This window comes from Solea solea, chromosome 7, assembly GCF_958295425.1.
Source record: "Solea solea chromosome 7, fSolSol10.1, whole genome shotgun sequence".
Classification (NCBI taxonomy): Eukaryota; Metazoa; Chordata; class Actinopteri; order Pleuronectiformes; family Soleidae; genus Solea; species Solea solea.
Window position 1 is genome coordinate 3,142,411 of NC_081140.1, and position 20,236 is coordinate 3,162,646.

Consider the following 20,236-nt stretch of genomic DNA (forward strand, 5'->3'; position numbering starts at 1 on the left):
ATTGTTTCACACAGCATTTGTGTTTGGTCACTGATACAAATGCAGCAGTTGCAAAAAGCAAATAAGGACTTTTCCATGATACTGTTCCAGCACGACTCGACACGTCTTGACTCTTATTGGTTCCGGTTTGGTATCAGGCACGTCTTTTTCCATTCATTCACTGACCTCCTCAACGTGGGTGGGGTCATGAGATTGCGCAAAACTACCGTTATGTCTACAGTATACACGGCACAAACACACACAATTGTTTTCAGTGTATGGAAATCTGCCTTTCTTTCACATCTGGAGTCAAATAACATAACAGACAGAATCTGTGTGTCACAGGTGATAGTCCTGGGTTCAAAGCGCAACTCCTTATCAGCTGACCTACAGGGGGTGACACATGACTCAGGATGATTTTCTGTCTACGTCCTTCCCCAGCCATGAATACTACATTATAAAACCGGAACTGCGGGCCATACAAACCAAGAACCAAGTGCCATGATTGGCCCGCGGGCCGGACTTTGGAAATGCAAAGCAATGTGTGAATTTACTGTTGTGCTTCCTGGGGTGATTATTAACTACTACATAACATAGTATGAAGCGTATGAAAGTGATTTGATTCGCTAGCACCTGTTGGTCAGTTTTATTAAACATGTTTTGATTGACTGATGCTTGGAAATTTTAACATTTCCAACCTTGGCTGACACCAAATTCAAGGACTGAATGTGCTGACACCTGTAGAGAGGGAGGGCAACTAGTAAGAGCTGCACTTTTGTTGATTTGCAGCTCGCTCTGAATCTGTACAAGTGATTGTCTTTGGGATCTTGGTCAAAGTTGAACCAGAGATCTTGGAATTTGCGTTTCCTAGGCATCATGTCATTTGCACCCTCATTATTCTGCATGGAATCTCACGTCAACGCCGGAGAGAGAGACGGTGGACAGTGTCCACAACACCGCTAGTAATTACGACTCAATATGTGTTCTTCGTAGGTTTAGTCTACGTACATTTAGCAATGCAGGGCATGAAACAGTAGGTGGCGTTGTAACAAACAAGTTAGACATTTACCTATAAATATCAACTTAACTGCTTTCTTGCATAACATTTGCAAGAAAGCATAAAATAAGCACTTTAAATGACCCATGTCTATTAAGGGTTTTCAAAAACATTTAAGGGCCTTACATTTCTTTTCATTCACAAACTTTTAAGGATTTCAAGGACCTGTGGGAACCAGAAGCATTTGAGTCGACTCCTCCACTGCCTAACTGTGAATAGTGAATTTCACAAACCAGCCACTAAATGCGGTACATAGTCCATCTATAAAAGTGGCAGGAGTGTTCTTCTGCGTCTTCATTCACACTTCCTCTTACCTGGTGTAACCAGTGGTTATCTGAGTTACTGTTGCCTCTCATTCTGGCCACTCTTCTCCTCTGACATCTGGCAACAACTAACTGTCACTCACTTGGTATTTTCTCTTATTTGGACCATTCTCAACCATTCATAAGCACAGAGATGTTCTGTGTGAAAATCCCAATAGACCAGCAGTTTCTACAACAACCATGCTGCGATCAGAGTCATCTAGAGCCCGTTCAGACCTGGTATTGACATCCGTCCTCAGTGAAGTACAGGTCTGGACATTCATCATGAAGGCGTCTTCAGATCCGATCAAAGAAACCACTTTTGGAGGTGTTTTGAGGACACATTGCTGCAGTCCTTGCTCAGGACTTTGCACATGGGGACCCACTTTTTAAAGATGGCAAGCTATTGTCCCAAATCACAACATCACGATACACAAATGTGTGTTCATTTGTGTAAAAGGTATAATGTAATGACTAATTCACAGTCATATCTGTAGTCATTTTGAATTGGTAAACACATCATTTGCTAGTAAACATAATTTAAAACATTATGCCCTTAAATCTGAAATAAAAGGTTAGAAAAATCAACAAATTAGTTTTGGGACCTGTTTCTGACCCAGGGTTTGGTAACCACTGGATTAGAGTCCACTTCCTCTACTGACATCCTCTTACCAGTGCTACTTTGATAGGTTTTTACTCTCATACATAATTTTACTGTAGCCCCTGCCACAATATTAACAGTGATCTTTGTATGATTTATTTTTGTAATGGTTAAAATGTTCTTCCATGCAAGGACAGCTGCCTCTCTTTTACTTGCACATGCACAACAAAAAGTAGTTCCAGCTAATTGTTTTTAAACTTATTCTGGTTATTTTTGAACAATAATCTGCTGTTTTTATTTTACTAAATGTCCCCATGTGATCACTTCTCTCGTGGAACCTGCTTCATTCACTTCACTACTTAAACACAATAGTGTCATTGTGTGCACTGTGGAAAAAAGAAAGTCACCAGACGATATCTGACATGTAACTCGCAAGAATTCACCCTCTGACTGGCCACAAGCTACTATCAGGAGATTAGAAGTGGGCCAATAGTGACAGGCTGCTTTACAGCTGTGCAATCTATTTTAATATTCAACTTTCATTTTGTAATAATAGAAAGGAAGCAGGGGTTTGCATGCTGCAATGTATTTTTACTCTGCCTGTAGAAAAACATTTACTTTCACTGCTGTTTCTGCTACATTAGGTTAGTTTACTCACAGTAACAACACAAAGTATCATAAACAATACAGAAAAGTGCTTAATAAAAGTTTAGTGATCACTTATAAGCACATTTATCACGGCAGAATAATTCAAGTAGCTTATGTTTTCTGTGAACAAACAGGTCTAGAAATAAGGAGAAATCTGGCCACTTTGTATGAATGTGAGATCACAAACCGTTCCAGGGGCAGCACTTTGTTCAGTATAATAATATCACTGTGTTTATTTAATAAAATTGTGGTTGATCAGTGAAAAGAGAAAGCAAAACACTGTCATTGATAATCACCCTGCATTACACAACCAGCTGTTAATACCAGGGCCAACAAAACACACAGTCACCATCACCAGCTGTTCTCTTTTCTTTGTCATGCAGTTACAGTATACAGATGGGGAAGATAAATAAATAAATGATTGTGTATTCCACTGTCAGGGAAGTATATATCACATCTATACATGCATGAACACATCATTCACAATCATAATTAAATATTGTTAGTGCTTAAACAGTTTTTTGTAGTTCATAGTGGTATTTAATGGCAGTTGGCATCCATCATGTTCAATCATCCAATACTTCATGGATCATCTTCTTTTTCCTGTTCTTGGTCCTTCTCTCCTTTCTTCACTTCATTAAGTACGTACACTCATGGCCTTCACCATAGTTTGGTTTGATAATGAGTAGTACATGATAATTTAGGCCTTATAGATTAATCAATTACTAAGTTATTAGGCAACTATTTTGATAATTGATTCATTGTTTTCTTTTCTTGATTATAGATTCTGGTTTCTTTGCTCTGTATAACAAAGAAATCATTAAAAATTAATATTTTTTGATTTGTGGACAAAACAAGACTTTTGAGAACATCATCATTTAAAGGTTTTGTAAACACTGATCGACATTTTTTTTGTCATTTTATGGAGCAAACAACTAATTGATCAATTGAGAAAATAGATTAGTAATACATTGATAGATTAATAATAAAAGTTTGTACATAGTCCTATAATAAAAATAATCAACATAAGAACTCACAGGATTGCACAGCTATTTTCTTTGGACATTTTTTTACCGCCTAAACAAAGCAATATCCCTAACTTTAACCATAACCAGTTAATGCCTAACCCTAACCATAACCTAACCACAAAACTAATCTCAGCCGTTAACTTAACTAGTTCCTCAGAAATCAGGTTTTAGCTCATTAGTTTAGTGTTTGTACTAGAAAAAGTTCTAGAGTTAACAAATACAAGAACGCCAACATAAGGAAAAACTTCAACACTAAACAAGAAAGTACATACTTGTAAAGAAGGCATGCATGGATAACAAAAATAAACAAGTTTGTGTACTGTTGTTTCACAAATGTTTGTTTATGGAAGCAAAAAGAGGAAATTCAGTTGTAGTTTCCTGACTCGTCCAAAAGGTGGCAGTCCTGCTCTCTTCACAGTCAGCTGTGCTGCCTGTTTTAAAAAGGGCAAGATTTAATGAGTGACAAACTAACCTTTACAAAAGGCTCTTCTAAATTACCACCCTTGGCAAATTGTAGTTCTGCATCATAATTTTCAAGGCAAAGCAGTTGTATTTAAAAGTAAATGTCAGGGAGGTGGGAGTGGCCTCTGAAAATGATTATACTGCTCTGTGAGGGTCCCCTCTTCACAGACGCCTACTCATGTCAGTCATCGCTGTGCCCTCGCTCAGGTGTGACACCGGGATCGTCAGCGTGCGCTCATTATAACGAGGGATGAGATAATTAAACCCAGAACTGACGCCTTCAGTCAGTTCACACATGATTTTTACATCAGATACAGCAAGTAGTTCTCATCGTACGCTCTGCATGTGGACTTCTCTGGAGTCCTGCAAAACCATGGCACCATGGAAAGTGAGAGAATGTGCGTAATGATTCTCTGGCCGAATGGCAGAATACATTCACTTTACTTCTGTTCACACATTGAATTTAGTGTTAAGTGTTTGGTCAGATGCATTCCAGTCTGGCAACACAACTCAGTGCAAGGTATGGAATTTTCCAGCATCTCCACAGGAGCCCCGTTGCTGAGATTGACTTTGCAGATGTGGTGACGGATACTGAGCGCTCGTCTTTTCTTTTTTTCCACCGAATGAGCACATTTTCTGCTTCACGGATATTAGCGCTGCAAAGAAAAAGGCTCATTTGGATGTAAAAGCCATACAACTGGTTTCCAGGTCACTGTTAATAGAGTGTCACCATATTTAGTCCGGTTTGAGATTATCGCGGATGATATGCCAGTTTGGTAAGAGGCCCGGTGACGATGACTGTGTTGAAGGCTGAGGGGATGTGAGATAGAAGTAGAATCTATTAACCTCGTGTGACCAGCTAGCCAGCCATGACAGATTGCCCTGTCGCTACTTTATCAAGCTCTTTTCCAGTGTGTGTGTGTGTGTGTGTGTGTGAGAGAGAGAGAGAGAGAGAGAGAGCTTGGCAGAAGAGAGACAAGAGACTCTGGGGGGGGTTGCACTTTCTGCATGCACATTCACAAGGCTGCATGTCAGAGATAGCGCAACAAAAGAAACCCCGGCACAGTCAAATTAATAGAATTATCAAGTCAGTTATTAATACAAAAGCTTCTATAGTGTGAGGCGGATTAGCCAACAGGTCACTGATGCACCACACGCTGTAGAGGGAGTAGGAAAACCATGTGTGCATATTCATTCAAGCAAAGACATGCTCACAGTTAGACACCTCCCCCAATACACACACACATATTTTTCAAGGGCCTGTTCAGTGCTGCTTGCAGTCCTCGTTTGAATTAATCCCCCAAATCCCAATAGATGATTCAATTCCTAACACAAACCTGATGTAAAGTAAAGCCTGAAACCTTAGTCCTAGTCCTCAAACACCTCTTTAAAACGGTGTTTCCCAAACTTTTTAAAAACTAATAATTGAGACAAGAGCAAATTTGTGACTTATCTGTTCAAAATTAATTGAAACATAATAGATAGATAGATAGATTGATTGATTGATTGATTGATTGATTGATGCCCGCACCCCAGACGAGTGTTTGGATTTACTGAAGTGACACAAACTGACCAAAGGAGGCAATATTAGGCCAACAGCTCCCATGTCCGTGATCTTCACTATGGACTTTGGTGCATGAGAGTGAGCGATATACAAACTTCAGTTTCCAGGTGGAAAAGGCCATCTAAGATCAAGATAGAGTAGCAAAGATATTATATTCAATATATTATGATAAATAATGCAGTTTTGAGCGGGTGTAGGTTTTTTAAATGGCTGAAATCTTTTTTTCCTTCTGTCCCCATGGGCAGCCTTGCGTCAATACCTCATACGAGAACATTTCAATAAAGCAGACTTAAAAAGCAAAAACTTAAACTGATCCCCACAAAGACCATCACCTCACTCACACACACACACACACACAGACACACACAGACACACACACAGACACACACACCTCTTCCTACTGATTCTATCTCAGTCCTTAACCCTACCACCTCTCTAGGTGTCCATGTCCTTTCCCCGTTCACATTTTAAATTGCTTTATCTAATCGTTTCCTTCTATGACTGCTCTTCATTCCACCATTTTCCAATTTCCAGCCACTCCACTTAGTCATTCCGTACACTCGTGATCCAATTTCTAGCCACTTGTTTGTATTATTCCACCACTTAAACTCCATGCTTGTAACTCAGGGTTATGAGACAATACAGTATAAGGTAGTGGAACTGACAGCTGTGTTTTGGGATATTCAGGGTAAAGAAGCACATACTGTGGATCATCATTAACCTTGTCACTTCAGAATTGCATTTACATTACACTATATGTGTTTTTTTCAGCTATGTTTGACGTAATCGCTGGTTGAAATAGGTTTATAACAAATTGTCAATGCATTAATCCACTCATTAGGATTCCAGCTATCTCTGCCATATTTTTGTGCACATAAACTGTACAATCATATGGGCATTTAAAATAGACTTTTTGTGTTTTTTTCCCCCAATAGCTGGTCTGATGAATTATTAATGCTGATAATTGTCATGTTATATGACAGAAAACACCAGAGGAGCTATTAAACGGATACTGTTCTGAATATGCTCTGTTCCATTTACATCGGAACTCGGAAGTAGGAGCTGGGAGTAATGTCACCTCAACCTAAACATGGATACTAACATACTGTATCTCATATATCAATCCATTCCAACTCAAACAGCATAGCAACATGTCTGCAGATAAAAATAAATAAATAATCAGTGCTATAGTGTACTACAGATTAACTGAGTTAATCAAACATGAACAAATCTGTGTACCCGAGAAAAAGAGAGTTCATGACTTCGCATATTCCAGGTTCTGGCAGCAATATTGACACCAATCTCCAGATTCTCATTGATTTGATCCATAGTTAATTTTGTTGTGATTTGATTTGACAAAGTTCACATATTCCTTTCATGTGACCAAAACTGAACAACTTCTCACTAATGGTTTGTGTTGACAAGACAACGGAAGCTCAGTGGTAGAGCGAGTTGTCTTTCAACTTGAAGGTTGTTGATTAGATGAACTGTATGAAACGGTGAGTGAATGGGTGAATGGCAAAACTGTATTGTAAAGCTGCTTTGAGTGGTTATTAAGACTAGAAAAGAACAGACCATCTACTACAAACCCAATTTCTGCAGATGGCTAACTGGCTAGCATTAGCTACTTGGCAGGAACAGAGTGAATTAAGTATAATCCACAATCTGTATAATGTTCCCATGACTTCTTTCACATCTCAAAGTTTGCGATAAGTAACAAGTATTCAATTATTCAATTATAATCAATTATGATTACAAAAAGTCGATCGAATGGAAGATGCAAAACTGCTCCTTAAAAACTACTTATATAGGACTTCACACACTGGTATAGCAAAATTAGATTAAGATTGAGCAAGAGATAAGGTGACTTCAATTATTATTATTTTATTTATTTATATTTTATTGTTATTTATTTCATTTCCGCACTCCGGTCACATACCCTGGTATTTACAGTAGAACAGTATTTTCCTCCAAGTCCCACGAGAGGAAGCGTGCATACCACTGTATGTCATTTTGTCCAGCCTATGTCTGCGGTCTCTGGATTCACTATGCCATAACCAAAGTTAGGAAAGTACACATGCTCTGAATATACAGTTATATGCATTTCATGTAACTTTAAATAACATGTTTGATGAGATCAATTGTGGCATGTGAAAGTGAGAGAAAGGGAAAGATGCACAGTGAAATACCACATTGCAGAATCCAATCTGTGTTGCTACATAACATTAAAATATAATTGTTATGCATATAGTAATACCTTTACATTGAGTAGACACTTTCAACATCATGCAGCCCAAACTAGCTTTCATGACAACTTCACTGTCATGAAAGCTCCAGAAGCTTAATTGCAACACTGGTCATTGACTTTGAATGGGGCGGTGTCATGTGTTGCTGCACTGCATTGTGGATCTCTGAGGGCATACGTGTTGTTGAGAGTTTAGCCTCCACATCCCCCTGAATAAAGGACAACAGTGAAAGATGAAAGTGACTAGAATCTCTGCAGTGGAGCAAAAGGGAGTAAGTAACAAAAGGAGGGAACACCGTTGTGTGGATGGATGCATGAATGATGGACAGGAAGAGGAGAGAGAAAGGAGAGAGGGAAGCCCAGAATACTGAAGAAGAGAAACCCAGAGAATGGAAGGACAGGATGGACAGACAGTGTCCAGTGAGCACAACAAACAACATCGTTTGAGATGTTTTTATCCAAGTCACTCATAACTGACTTATGCTAGCCATCAGGAGCAACTTGGGCTTGCCCAGGAACACATCGGCATGTAGACCAAAGTAATCAAACAATCATCAACCTAAAGTATATTTCAGGTTTTTGAAGTGCAGTTGTATGAGGTACTGACACATATTCAGCGTTGGCTGAGCTGTGTGTGTGTGTTGCTCTCAGTCACAGGGAGAAACTGATTGTAGCCACTTAACTAAGGGCTCGTCTGTACAACAGTCTACATCTGCCTAAGTCACTCTATCAAATCAGTCTAATTTAATTTGTTTTTCTTGTGGTTGGGGGGTGGGGGACGGGGGGCTGCTGGTTTACTGCTGCCCCCTTTGGCAGGTTTTCATGCAGATATATCCAATCATAATTTCAAACACTGAAGTCCCACAATAAGACATTTGAACTCACTGAGGGAGGCAGCAGTGGATTGTCCTGTGATGTAAAATCAATTATTGTCTGTATGGACTTCAGTGTTGACAGTTAGCCGTTTACATAGCCACACAGACGTCAGCTTCCTGTTGGGAGATAAACAGCAAACACATTCACAACATATTGTTGAATTAGGCAGTTGTAGATATTATGTTAGCCTTTTTTTAAAGTGTTATGCTGTCAGTGACTTATACAACTGTGTTTAAAAAAAACCCACAACTGATCCATCCCTTTAATATTTTAAGAATATATTCGCCTCTGGAGCTCACCATAATCTCTTTTGAAGGAGGCAAATGAAAAGACACGTCTCTAAAACCTCTGTCCATCTGTCTTCCTGGACAGTCCCTCACCGTTGATCATTTTCCTGAGTTAAGTATGGCAGTAAACTCTCTTTCATGATGCCTTCACTGGGGTGCAACAAAGGCAGAACATGTTCAAAGTTGAAAATAGTGACTTTCACACTTGAAACAGCATGTGGTCCACTGGAAGAAAATATTGCAGCTCTTCTGTGTCTGTGCCCTTCACTTGCAGAACAAGTGGTCACTGTACTTTTCTTTTTAAACACTCTCAGACATTCACTCATGCAAACCCATCCTCACCCATAGTGAAGTAGTTATTGTTCACAGGGATTTGTTTGTTGTTTTGTTTTTAAGGCATAAGAACAGTGAACACAAACAAACACAAAACCAAAAAGAAATGCAATTTGAAATCTTCAGCGTGAACCCAATTGTTTTCACAAAAGGACAAAATAGAGAATAAGAAAACAGAAGACGGCCAATAGTGTAGTAGTGTGTAGAAAAGACAACAGAAATACACCATGATGTGTGGAGAATGACGTGAAAAACAAAAAGAGGAAACATGTGAAGTAGTTGTTCTATGTGTGCATGCACAGAACCCTTGTTTAGTTACAGCATTTATCCCGTTTAATAATCCTTAACCACAGTGCACTCAACAGCAGCTCTCTGCTTCCTCTTTTACCTTTTGTTTGCCTCCGTTTCCTCTGCTGCTGCTTATATACTGTATACGTCTGTAGTTTTTCCTCACCCCTCTTGTACTTGTACACACAGGTAAAGGAACCGACAATCAGTTCCAGTAGCAGAGTGTAACTGTGCTGCTATGGAGTGGATTTAGTTATCAAGTGGAATGGATCGGTTTGGTACAGTACAGTACATATGCCCCTAGTGTTCCATTCTTTACAATGGTAGGGGAAGGTCGCCCATGACAGTCGAAGATGTTGTAACTACTGTCAATTATATAAATACTTTTTGGGGTCGGGGCTCCCCGTTGGAGTAAGTAAGCTGGCTTTTTTAAAAACACACCAGTGGTGTACCTGCCCGCCCTGAAGAGAGAAGGGCAAATAAAAGTAAATCATAGTTATAAATAAACTAGATAAATGCTGTAAATGCTGTATAAAAAGGTCTACAGGGAGATGCAGAATCACGTCCATATTACAGCGACACACATGTTCACATAATGGCACAATGAGCAAAATACTGACGTTAGCCACGTGCGAGAGTCATTTCACTCAGTAGATCTGACCCGACATGAGCATTTATTTGGTCATTCTGGAGCTTTTTTTCTCTTCATGATCATTAAACTACCTGAATCGTTGCATTAGGCCTGATGAGGGGTGACCTCGCACTCTATGAGCTGAGACGACCAAGATCAGCTGCAGCTTAAGCTCACTGTGTGATGGGAATGCTTATGCGCATGTTAGATTACACCTGAGCACACACACGCACACGCACACACACACACACGCACACACACACACACAATACACACACACACACACGCCTGTTGTCAGCACGTCATTTTTCATCCCATTTGAAAAATTGCAGATAATTAATCCATAATGTTAGACCAAAGCGCCGGTGAATTATCATCGGCACAAACACACAAAATGATGGATTAAAAGATGAACACGCATGGATACACAAATGAGGGCATGAATAAAAATGGTAAACAAATGAGCTGAAGGATGGAGCAGTGCCGGAGGAGAGAGAACAATCAGCCAAACGATCGCTGTGGGCTCCTTTTAGTCATTTAGCTTTGTTTCCTCCTCTTCTCTAAATGAGCTCTTTTAATCTGTCACTCACTCACTTACGCTTTGTTCCCCTCTTTATTTGGATGGCAGAGCTCATTTCAGCTGGATGAGCTGATCAATAATTACTATCAGACCACACACACACACAGGTTTGAGCAGTTATCCTTTTAAGGACTCTGCATTGACTTCCATTAGTTTGCACAGCCCAACCAAAACCTTATCCCTATCCTAAACCACAACCAGTTAATGCCTTAACCCAAACCTTCACTTAACCACAATTACAATCTTAGTCCTAAACTAAAGTCATTCCACAGAAATGAGGTTCTGCATCATTAGGACAAGGTTTTGGTCTCCATGGAAACTACTGGTCCTGACAAAGTCAGTGTTTATGCCAGAGAGAGTCTTAAAGAGGTAACTGTACACACATTGTATTGAGTCCCTTGTGAGCATGTGAAACACAAGATTATAAAATGATATTCTTCTGTTTTTTTGGCCTTAACATATGGAAGTGTTCTCTCTCTCACTCTCCAGTGACACACTCGAGTGCTTCACAGATACTCAGATATTCTCCTGCCTGCACACACAAATATCACAAACCCCATTTCCAGAAAATCATATCAAAATCTCTAATTCGTTAATTCACTTCAACCTTTATTTAACAGACAGAAGGACAAAGAAAAGATTTTCAGTGTTTTCACAGCTGTCAGTGCTACTAAACATTTTTAAATTACTATTTACTTAATATTTAAAGAAAATTACGCTTAAATACGTTAAACATACATTTTCACATCAAGCCTCCTCCAACTGCGTGTCATGTGACCATGTTTCCAAACTTATGACGAGTGAGCAAAAGTTTGCCCGTTTGCGGGGGTCGAGATTGAGAAGTTCAAGTATTTGATTAGTGTGCTCGAGCCCCAGCAGCCACAGCACTGGGGACAGGGGACAGCGGACAGGGGACAGGGGACAGTGTCACAGCACAGAGAGCAAACCTCACACCAGATAATTAGGACATGATGGTGTTTGTGAAGAAGAATGTTAATTCTGCAATGCTACACATTTGGTTCTCTTAAGAAAAGAGAAAACACATCGCTTAGTTATTTTGTGCTTTATGTGGTCAACGTTTACATATCTATGGTTTATGTGGTCAACGTTTACATATCTGTGGTTTATGGCAAACACAGAATGTTTGTTTCCTAAGTTTAAATCATCTCCATGATGGTTTACTTCTGTTTATTTTTGTATCAGTATTTTGTTTTAGAAAAGAAAAATGTTGCTTTTTTTGTTGTTTCATTTCTGATTGACACTCAGAGTGCGGAGGATTTCATTTACTTTGTTACAGAATTTTACAGAAGTTTATCCTACTGTTTATCCTCCACAGGAGGGTCGCGGGGGTGCTGTGGCAATCTTAGCTGACATAGGGTGATAGGTGGGTCACACCTTGTAAATGGTATTAAGTGTTTTAATAAATATTCCAGTTTTTCTGTTGAATATCTCTTTTTTTTTCATACTCCCCCCCCCAAATAAATGAATTGATCCTTTAATCGAACCGTGGGTTGAAAATCGAGATATGAACCAAATGGTGACTTTGGTGTATTGTTACAGGCCTACTTGTGGGGGAATTGAATATTGTCATTCTTGCAACTGTGCGGATGCAATGTTTGTCCATTCTTGCTGTTCTGGAGACTTGAGCTGCTCAACAGTCTGCTGAATATCCTCTTCATGATGTGACATACATCTACTGTACTGTATCTATTACTGCGAGAAGCATCTGTCTGTCTGTTTGCTGCCTAACTGTCCTACACAGCAAAAAGTCGAGTTTTGAATTTACTCCCACAGAGTTGATTTCAACACTTTTTGTGGGTTTATAAAGCTCCACACTCTTCAGAGTTAAATGAACACTTTCAAAATAGTTAAACATTTAACACTATGCCAGAGTTACTTCTTCAACTCACAAAACAGAGTTAAAATAACAATAGAGGATTAGATCAGTAAGGAGGTATGGCTGCTGACCCTGTTGTGGAGATGCTCCTCCAAACTGCAGCATGACTAGGGTTAAAATAAGGAAGCTTAACGTATAATAAAGAAAATATATATTGTAATGCTTGATGTAGTGTTAGACTGTGTTAAGTGACAATGACTAACCAAAGTACTCCCAAAGCCCTGTGGCTATGTCTGTCAGGGTCTACGGTGGTTTCTCATGCAACACACATTGAGCAGTGCTTGCTGTCCTGTCTCTGCCTTTACACATGACTGCAATGCAATGCATGCAATTCTTTCACAGATGTGGCACAAAGATTACTCTGACATTTCCTTCAATTACCTCTAAATGTCTACAGTCAGTTATGGGGAGGTCAGGAATAACAATCCTTATTAAGAGGTTTTTTACTTTCAGCAAATGATAAGTCATACACCTGAAAACTGAATATTGACATTTCTTTTCTGCAATAAAGTTGCCTGAAATTTCATATAAAAGCAGCGAGGGTCAATGATTTACCTTCTATCTTTACAGCAAAAAACAAATTGTAGGTGTTTTGTAGTTTTAAGCTTTATATTTTGAACTCAAACAGGATTGTAAGGATTGAGTTTGAACTTTCTGCCCAAGTTCAAATGGATATCTAAATTAAAGTGACATCCCTCTCTCTCTCTCTCTCTCTCTCTCTCTCTCTCTCTCTCTCTCTCTCTCTCTCTCTCACACACACACACAGACACACACATTTTTCATACCTGTCAGACAGTTTGCATTGGTTTTATTTTTAGAGAGAGTTTTGAAATGTCAAATTTTGTTCAAGGTTTATTTTGCTTCTGCTGCACGTCAGAGAAATTAATAATCAGCCTATGAGGTTTGAGCCACATCATCAGTCACTGCTCTCCAACGCACTCACACACACACACACACACACACACACGCACACACACACACCCTCTTAATTCTCTCATCGTGTTTAGTGCTTCTCCTTTTTTTTCAAACACACAGAGACACCTCTTCAAATGTGCACTTTTGTATCAGACCATTGAGCAGGTTTTGTTGGTGTTATGAATATGTCAGAGGCTCTGATTAAAGCAATTGTTCATCAGCTTTTCACACACACACACACAGTAGTAGTTGGCATTTCATAATTTTGAGGGTGATAAATTCTCCAAAGAACCTTTATTTTGTTGGTTTCTGGCAACATCAAAGTATATATGTGGGTTTTTGTGCGTGTGTGTGTGTGTGTGTGTATAATGGCTGCCTCTCGGGCTCCGTGTGAAATAATAGTGTGTTCAGATCTTTGGATGGAATGAACAATACATAATAGGGCCATGATAGTAAGTATTAAAATCACTGGACCTGAAAGAAAATGTGATGAGACTCTTAATTAAAAGGAAAGTGTGTGAGAGAGAGAGAGAGTCGAGGGAAAGAATGGACACTGGTACAAGTATGTAAAGAAAGGGAGTGTCGGGTTTCTTCAAATCTAATTTGCAATGCAAATGCTTTAGTTTAATTGTTCTACAAACTGTATGTTTTATGCCAAATTAAAAAAATGCAATACATAAATGTTAGAAACAGTTCACATCACGACATTTTAATACTCGCATTGGAGCGTAGCATTTCCCCTGGTATCTCAAGCAATAAGGATGCATTTTATTTTAAAGTTATAATACAGTAAATATTGTACTGAAGCCTGAAAAGTCAAATCAAATTGCAATTTATGTCACAAAAAAAACAAAAAAAACACCCAACATGTTGAGTCCAAACAGGGAAAGACACAAAAATAGAAATAAAGGTTGTGACGATACCATGATGAGGGCGTGAAGGTGGTGAGAGATGGGGGAGAGATGATGGATTGGATACGTGCTTCAGAACAGCAGGACTGAGTTGGATGGAGATAGGAAGAGAAATATTTTGCACTCTAATTCCCATCTTTCCGGCTGTGTTTTATTGAGAAGAGGCGGGGGTTCAGGCCGTAATCATGCACACCCTGCTGTGGGGTTTGTACTCTCTGATCTCTCTGATCTCTCTGATCTCTCTGCCACACACACTCACTCACATGATTAGGCACCCTGGCAGAGTAATCATGACTTCCTCTTCAGTCTTTTTCATTGAACACTGGCACATTTGTCCCCCTCTTGAAAAAAAATGACACACAACCTTTTCACCGGCTAGATGTCTCGGTCTGAATGTTTATATTATGAACACGTCTACATTTGCAGAGGCGGTTAGTCAAGGGTTTAGTCGAGAGCTTGTTGCATGTGATCATTTTCATGTACTGGGTCGATTTAGCTCTCGTTCATCTGAATAATAATGAACATGAATAATAATAATAATCAGAATGTTATGAAAAACAGAGCTTGACTGATGTGTGTAAACATATACTGTACTATAGTCCACTATACTTTACTGTATATACATATGCTGAATAATTCTTCAGACCAGGCTCAGTAGCTTTAGTACATGGTTCTCAAACTCTGGTATGTGCACCACCAGTGGTACACAAGCTTCCTCTGGTGGTACTTGGAAGAACATCAGAAATACTGTTCTACTGTATATACTAAGGTATATGATGTGGGAGTGGAGTCGGAAACTAAACAAAATAATAATATTTAAAGTCACCTTATCTCTCGCTCCATCTTCATCTGATTTTTACTATAACACTGTGTGAAGTATATGTGAGGAAGAGGAGGATGATGAGAGAGCAAATGATCTTATTGGGAATAAATCTGCCTGCTGTGAAAAGTCTGTAGCTGACTTTGTTGTGTATTTAAACGTTGGTGATAATGGTGTAACTTCCAGAGATTTGAGAAGCTGGTCTAAGTTATAGCATTATCATTTATTAGAAGGATAGCCCCTTAAGATGTGCCATCTCATTTTCAAGAAGGTCCTAAACAATAGTGCTGCAAGAGACACAGAAGACCAGCAACACAGCTATCACACACAACACTCACATTCACCCAAAAAGCACCAAACTTCATTTTCTTTTATTGCAGAACAAAGTAACTGCTGTCATGAGAGTTTCCATAAAGTAAATGGTTTCTTCATGGTTTAGTTATAAAGCCTCCAACACTGTGACAATCAAACACTTTGAACTTGTTGTCTTATGTCAGTTTCTCTCTACTGTAATTTCTATAATAAAGTTGAAGATGAAGTTCCTATTCACTAAATTCATTTTAAAGACCTAAAGCAAACTCACATTCATGACTATTTACATAAATGTGTTGCCTTTTTGTCTCCCCCATGCCCAGAGTGCTGCTTCAGAGGGATTACAGTTTCCTGAGGGACATTAATGTGTGGAAACCCTTCGTCACCATCGGGGTTTATTCCTCCACGCTCTCCGCTGCCATGAGCAACCTCATCGGAGCCTCGCGTATCCTCTACGCACTGGCCAGGGACGACTTGTTCGGTAGGTTGCAGAGTCCTTCGGGGAAGTGGCCTTTAAAGTTGCTGCAGGGTTTTTTTTTGGTAGCTCAAGGCTTGTGATTTTTCAGTGATCAGAATGTACCAGACCTTACTATTTGTGTCATTTGTGGAAATGTGGAAAGTCAAGAGAACTGAGAAGAAGGCAACATGGAAATCAAGCATGAGATTTCCTACCAGACCACCGATGACACCCAGCCTCCATTTTTTAGTATCTATGGTGCACTGACACTGGCTGAAGAGGTTTTCAGTCCACTGAAAAATATTTTTTATGGTCAGAAACTTTTCTTTTAAAGGCATCAAATGAACGTGAATGTTATTGTGACATATATTTAATTTAATGTTTTGTATTTTTTATTAACCAAAATGGACAGAAATATGTCACACTGCAAAACAACAGGATTAAGTAAGGGTTATTTAACCTCCAGTAAAAATAATTAGCACACAAATAATTATAGTTTTTTACATTTAAAAAAAAAAAAAAGCTTCATTGCACTTTTCTTGCAAAAATGGAGTGATTAATTCAACCTTATTTCATGGAAGAGGTTGTTGTTGTTCTTCTTCTGCTTCTCCTCCCTTTAAGGGTCGCCACAGTGGATGTTCCTCCATCTTGTCTTCTCCCTTGTGTCCTGTTTTGTTACGTCCTCATTTACAATATCCATGAACATTCTCTGTGGTCTTCTTCTTTTCCTGCTGCCCGGCAGCTCCATCTTTAACATCCTGTGTCCATAGGGGTGGGGGTGGGGGGGGGATTCAATACAGTGTGAAACATGTATTCACTGCATCCACTGCAACGATATATCACTGTTGAGACACCGAGTATCACCATCTCAACCTTGACTTACTTCATCTCCAAACCTGAGCTCAACCTGAGCTGTCCCTCAAACATCATGTCCATCCTGGTCACTCAGCATCTTCAGCTCTGCCACCTCCTGCTCCATTGCCACTGTCTCCAAACCATACCATACATCACCAGGACTCACTAATGTCTTGTAGACCTTCGCTTTCACTAATGCTGCTATCCTTCTGTCACAAATCACCCCTGACACTGAAGTGTCAAAGACGTCAATAATTGGGGATGTCCTGATTAGCTTCTTTGACCTTCCAATCACAATCCAATCTTTTTACTGTTGAGTATCTGCCGATACAGAATCGTGATCTAATACTTGTATTTGCTGATGTTTAGAGAGAAGGAACAGACTCATCTGGCATCTGTACAGCAGCAGGTACCACTGATGGAGGTAGAGGGGGAGACACACACACATCTGAGGCAGATCAAAACAAGTCAACTATGACCATCAAACACAGGGAATATAATTGTATGAAAATCTCGATCCAACCAAGCAATGGATATTTTACACAAAAATCAGTTTTTCATGTATATTTTTACAACCTACTGACACCTGACAGTCTCCCCCCCCCCCGTTACTCTCAATGCCAGAGGCTGCCATAGTCCTTTTTCTTAGAAGGTGTGCGTCTTCCTCCCAAATCCTGCAGTTTTGGTCACCACACCTGCTGCTCAGCCCTCCACAACCGTCTCACCACCGCGGCCTTTATCTTTTTTCTTGACCATCACTCTCATATATCCTCTGTGGTACTGGGGGTCAAGGATGGTGTGCATTACACATTCACTTTCACATTTGGTCTCCAAGACACAGCAACACATCATGTGTTGTGTTTTTCTTTTTCTTCTCTCTTTTGAGGAAAAGGTATCTCTATAAAATTCATATAAATGTCATAAGAAAAAAATCAGGGAGCTTGTTTGAAATACACAATTTATTATTTTTTATTATTATTGTTATTATCAAAGTAGTTTGACAGTTAATTTAATTAATTGATTTGTTGTTTGTGCTCTACTCCTTTGTACTCTAAAGCGTGAAGCCACACATCTGCTGGTCCTGCAAACATACCATAATAGGAAACATTGAATGGAAACAGGGAACAGTGAAGCTTTTACTTGTGTTGGTGACAAATATGACAAATCCAGACATTGACCTGCTCTTTGGTGGAGCTGAGAGCCAGTGCTGAGAGCCAGTGCTGCAGCTGCAGTGTGGCATAAAGACAGACGGAGAGCGAGTTTTGTGGCAATGTGTGCAATTAAAAAATAAATCAAATTTTGGAAGACAGGATCTGTTACTCCCCGACATCATCAAGCTAGGTGTTTTGTTGTTTTGAAAGAGAGACAGATCCTTAGCTGCAGAAATGACACACTCCATACTATACTGAAATGTGTGTATGTGTGTATGTGTGTAACTTTTAAATACAAACAAATGTCAGTTACTGTGATTTGTTCCATGTCGAGATGGAGACAACAGCAACATTCTGCTGCAAACAGGTTAGAGTGTGACAGGAAACCCCCCCCCACCACCACCGCGCTGCTGCTGCTGCTGTATACACACAAACAGAGTTGATAGTATGGTTAGTACTCTTACTGTCTCTGTACTGAAGCTCAAAATAAGTAATATTTTATATTTATATAAGGCTGCCAACATATTGTACAGAAGATGATTTTAATGACAGTAATGAAACTGATACTGTGGCTATTTACAGATGCTGTATTATTGCCCAATACTGCCATGCAAAGCAGGCACATGATCACGATCACTTTGTCTTTAAACACAAAACACTGAGTTGTGATGTCAGTCACAGTCTTTTTTGTTGAGTATCCACTGAAGGCAGCAGTGATTTCCATCTCACTCTGTGCGTGTGCGTCTCCTGCTCCTTTGTCATTATTAATGACTGTGAGCAACTTCCTCATCCCATCCTCTGCTCCTCTGTTAAGCCTATTGCAAATTGATTTGGCCTGTTTCTGTCTGTGTCTATGGGTGTGTGTGTGTGTGTGTGTGTGTGTGTCAGGGGAGATAAATGGCTGTATTAGTGTGACTTCCTCTGTGGCGTGATCAGACGGAGCAGAGGCATCTGACTCTAGTTCAGCTGTTCACCACGAGTCCAAGGATTAACTTTGATTAGATTCATCTGTTTAATTAAGAGAAAGTGACGACACAGGTAGAAATGATGTAATACTCTCAAAGATGGGAGGAAATGCTTAGTATGAGCACTGTGTGTGTGTGTGTGTGTGTGTGTGTGTGTGTGTGTGTTCTTGTCATTCATGCACACGACTTACTGCTTAACCTTGCACTGTCCTATGCAAACTGAGCATCATCAATTTTCCATCCAACAAACAGACACAAGGATGATTTTTTTTTAGCCATCCCACATATTTTCCATTCCTTTCATCTCTGTAACTTACCTTCACCTCTGTCTGCCTCCATCCCATAGTCGTCTTCTCTCAGCTGCATTGATTGGACTTAAAAGTCGCACAGATTTAGTTCCAAATATTTATCTGCTTTGAAATTTCCTCATAAATTCATAAATGCCACTTCCACCACCAACAACACCTTTCACCTCCCACTTCCACCCCCGTCTCCTTACCAAGTTTTTATTTGTATACCGTATATATGTATATATATATATATATATATATATATACATACACACACACATATATATGTATAGTGCTTCTGTGGAATGAGCAACACAGCTAAATGTGTGGGTAGCGCCCCCAAAAATATGCAATATGCAATATTTTTGTCTGTGAGTCACACACACAATCACACAAAATCCAACCCTCCTAAAGCGAAAAAAAATGTTGTTTGCTAGAGATCTGCATTAACCAGACCAAACCAGGTCTACAGCATCACAACTTCACCTGCCAGCGGGGACAAGGAGAGCAGGGTCTGCAGACCACCTCATTGTGGATCTTGTTCTCTGTTGTTTAGCAAAGGAAATGTGGAACTCCTCTGCATAATAAAACATAACTAAATGTGTATTGATTATATTTTACGAGTACCAGGCTCAATTTCTTTCAACAGGACATCATAATAGCTATAAAGCTATAAAATATCTAGAAAGAATTAGAGGAAATGTAAAATTATTTATTGTTGAATTTATGAACAAGACAAATGAATTTGTCCCCAATGTGCCCCAAATTTGATTTGTAAAATA

The 20,236-nt window shown here is 39.5% G+C and overlaps 1 protein-coding gene across 1 annotated transcript in view; it reads left to right on the plus strand.

Moving 5' to 3' along the window:
• Nucleotides 1-20,236, plus strand: part of zgc:153039 (uncharacterized protein LOC767698 homolog) — an 89,088-nt gene that overhangs the window by 17,932 nt on the left and 50,920 nt on the right. Inside the window, exon 7 of the mRNA XM_058634313.1 lies at nucleotides 16,060-16,217. Coding sequence (XP_058490296.1) covers nucleotides 16,060-16,217 — 158 coding nt within the window. The remainder of the gene's footprint in view (nucleotides 1-16,059; nucleotides 16,218-20,236) is intronic.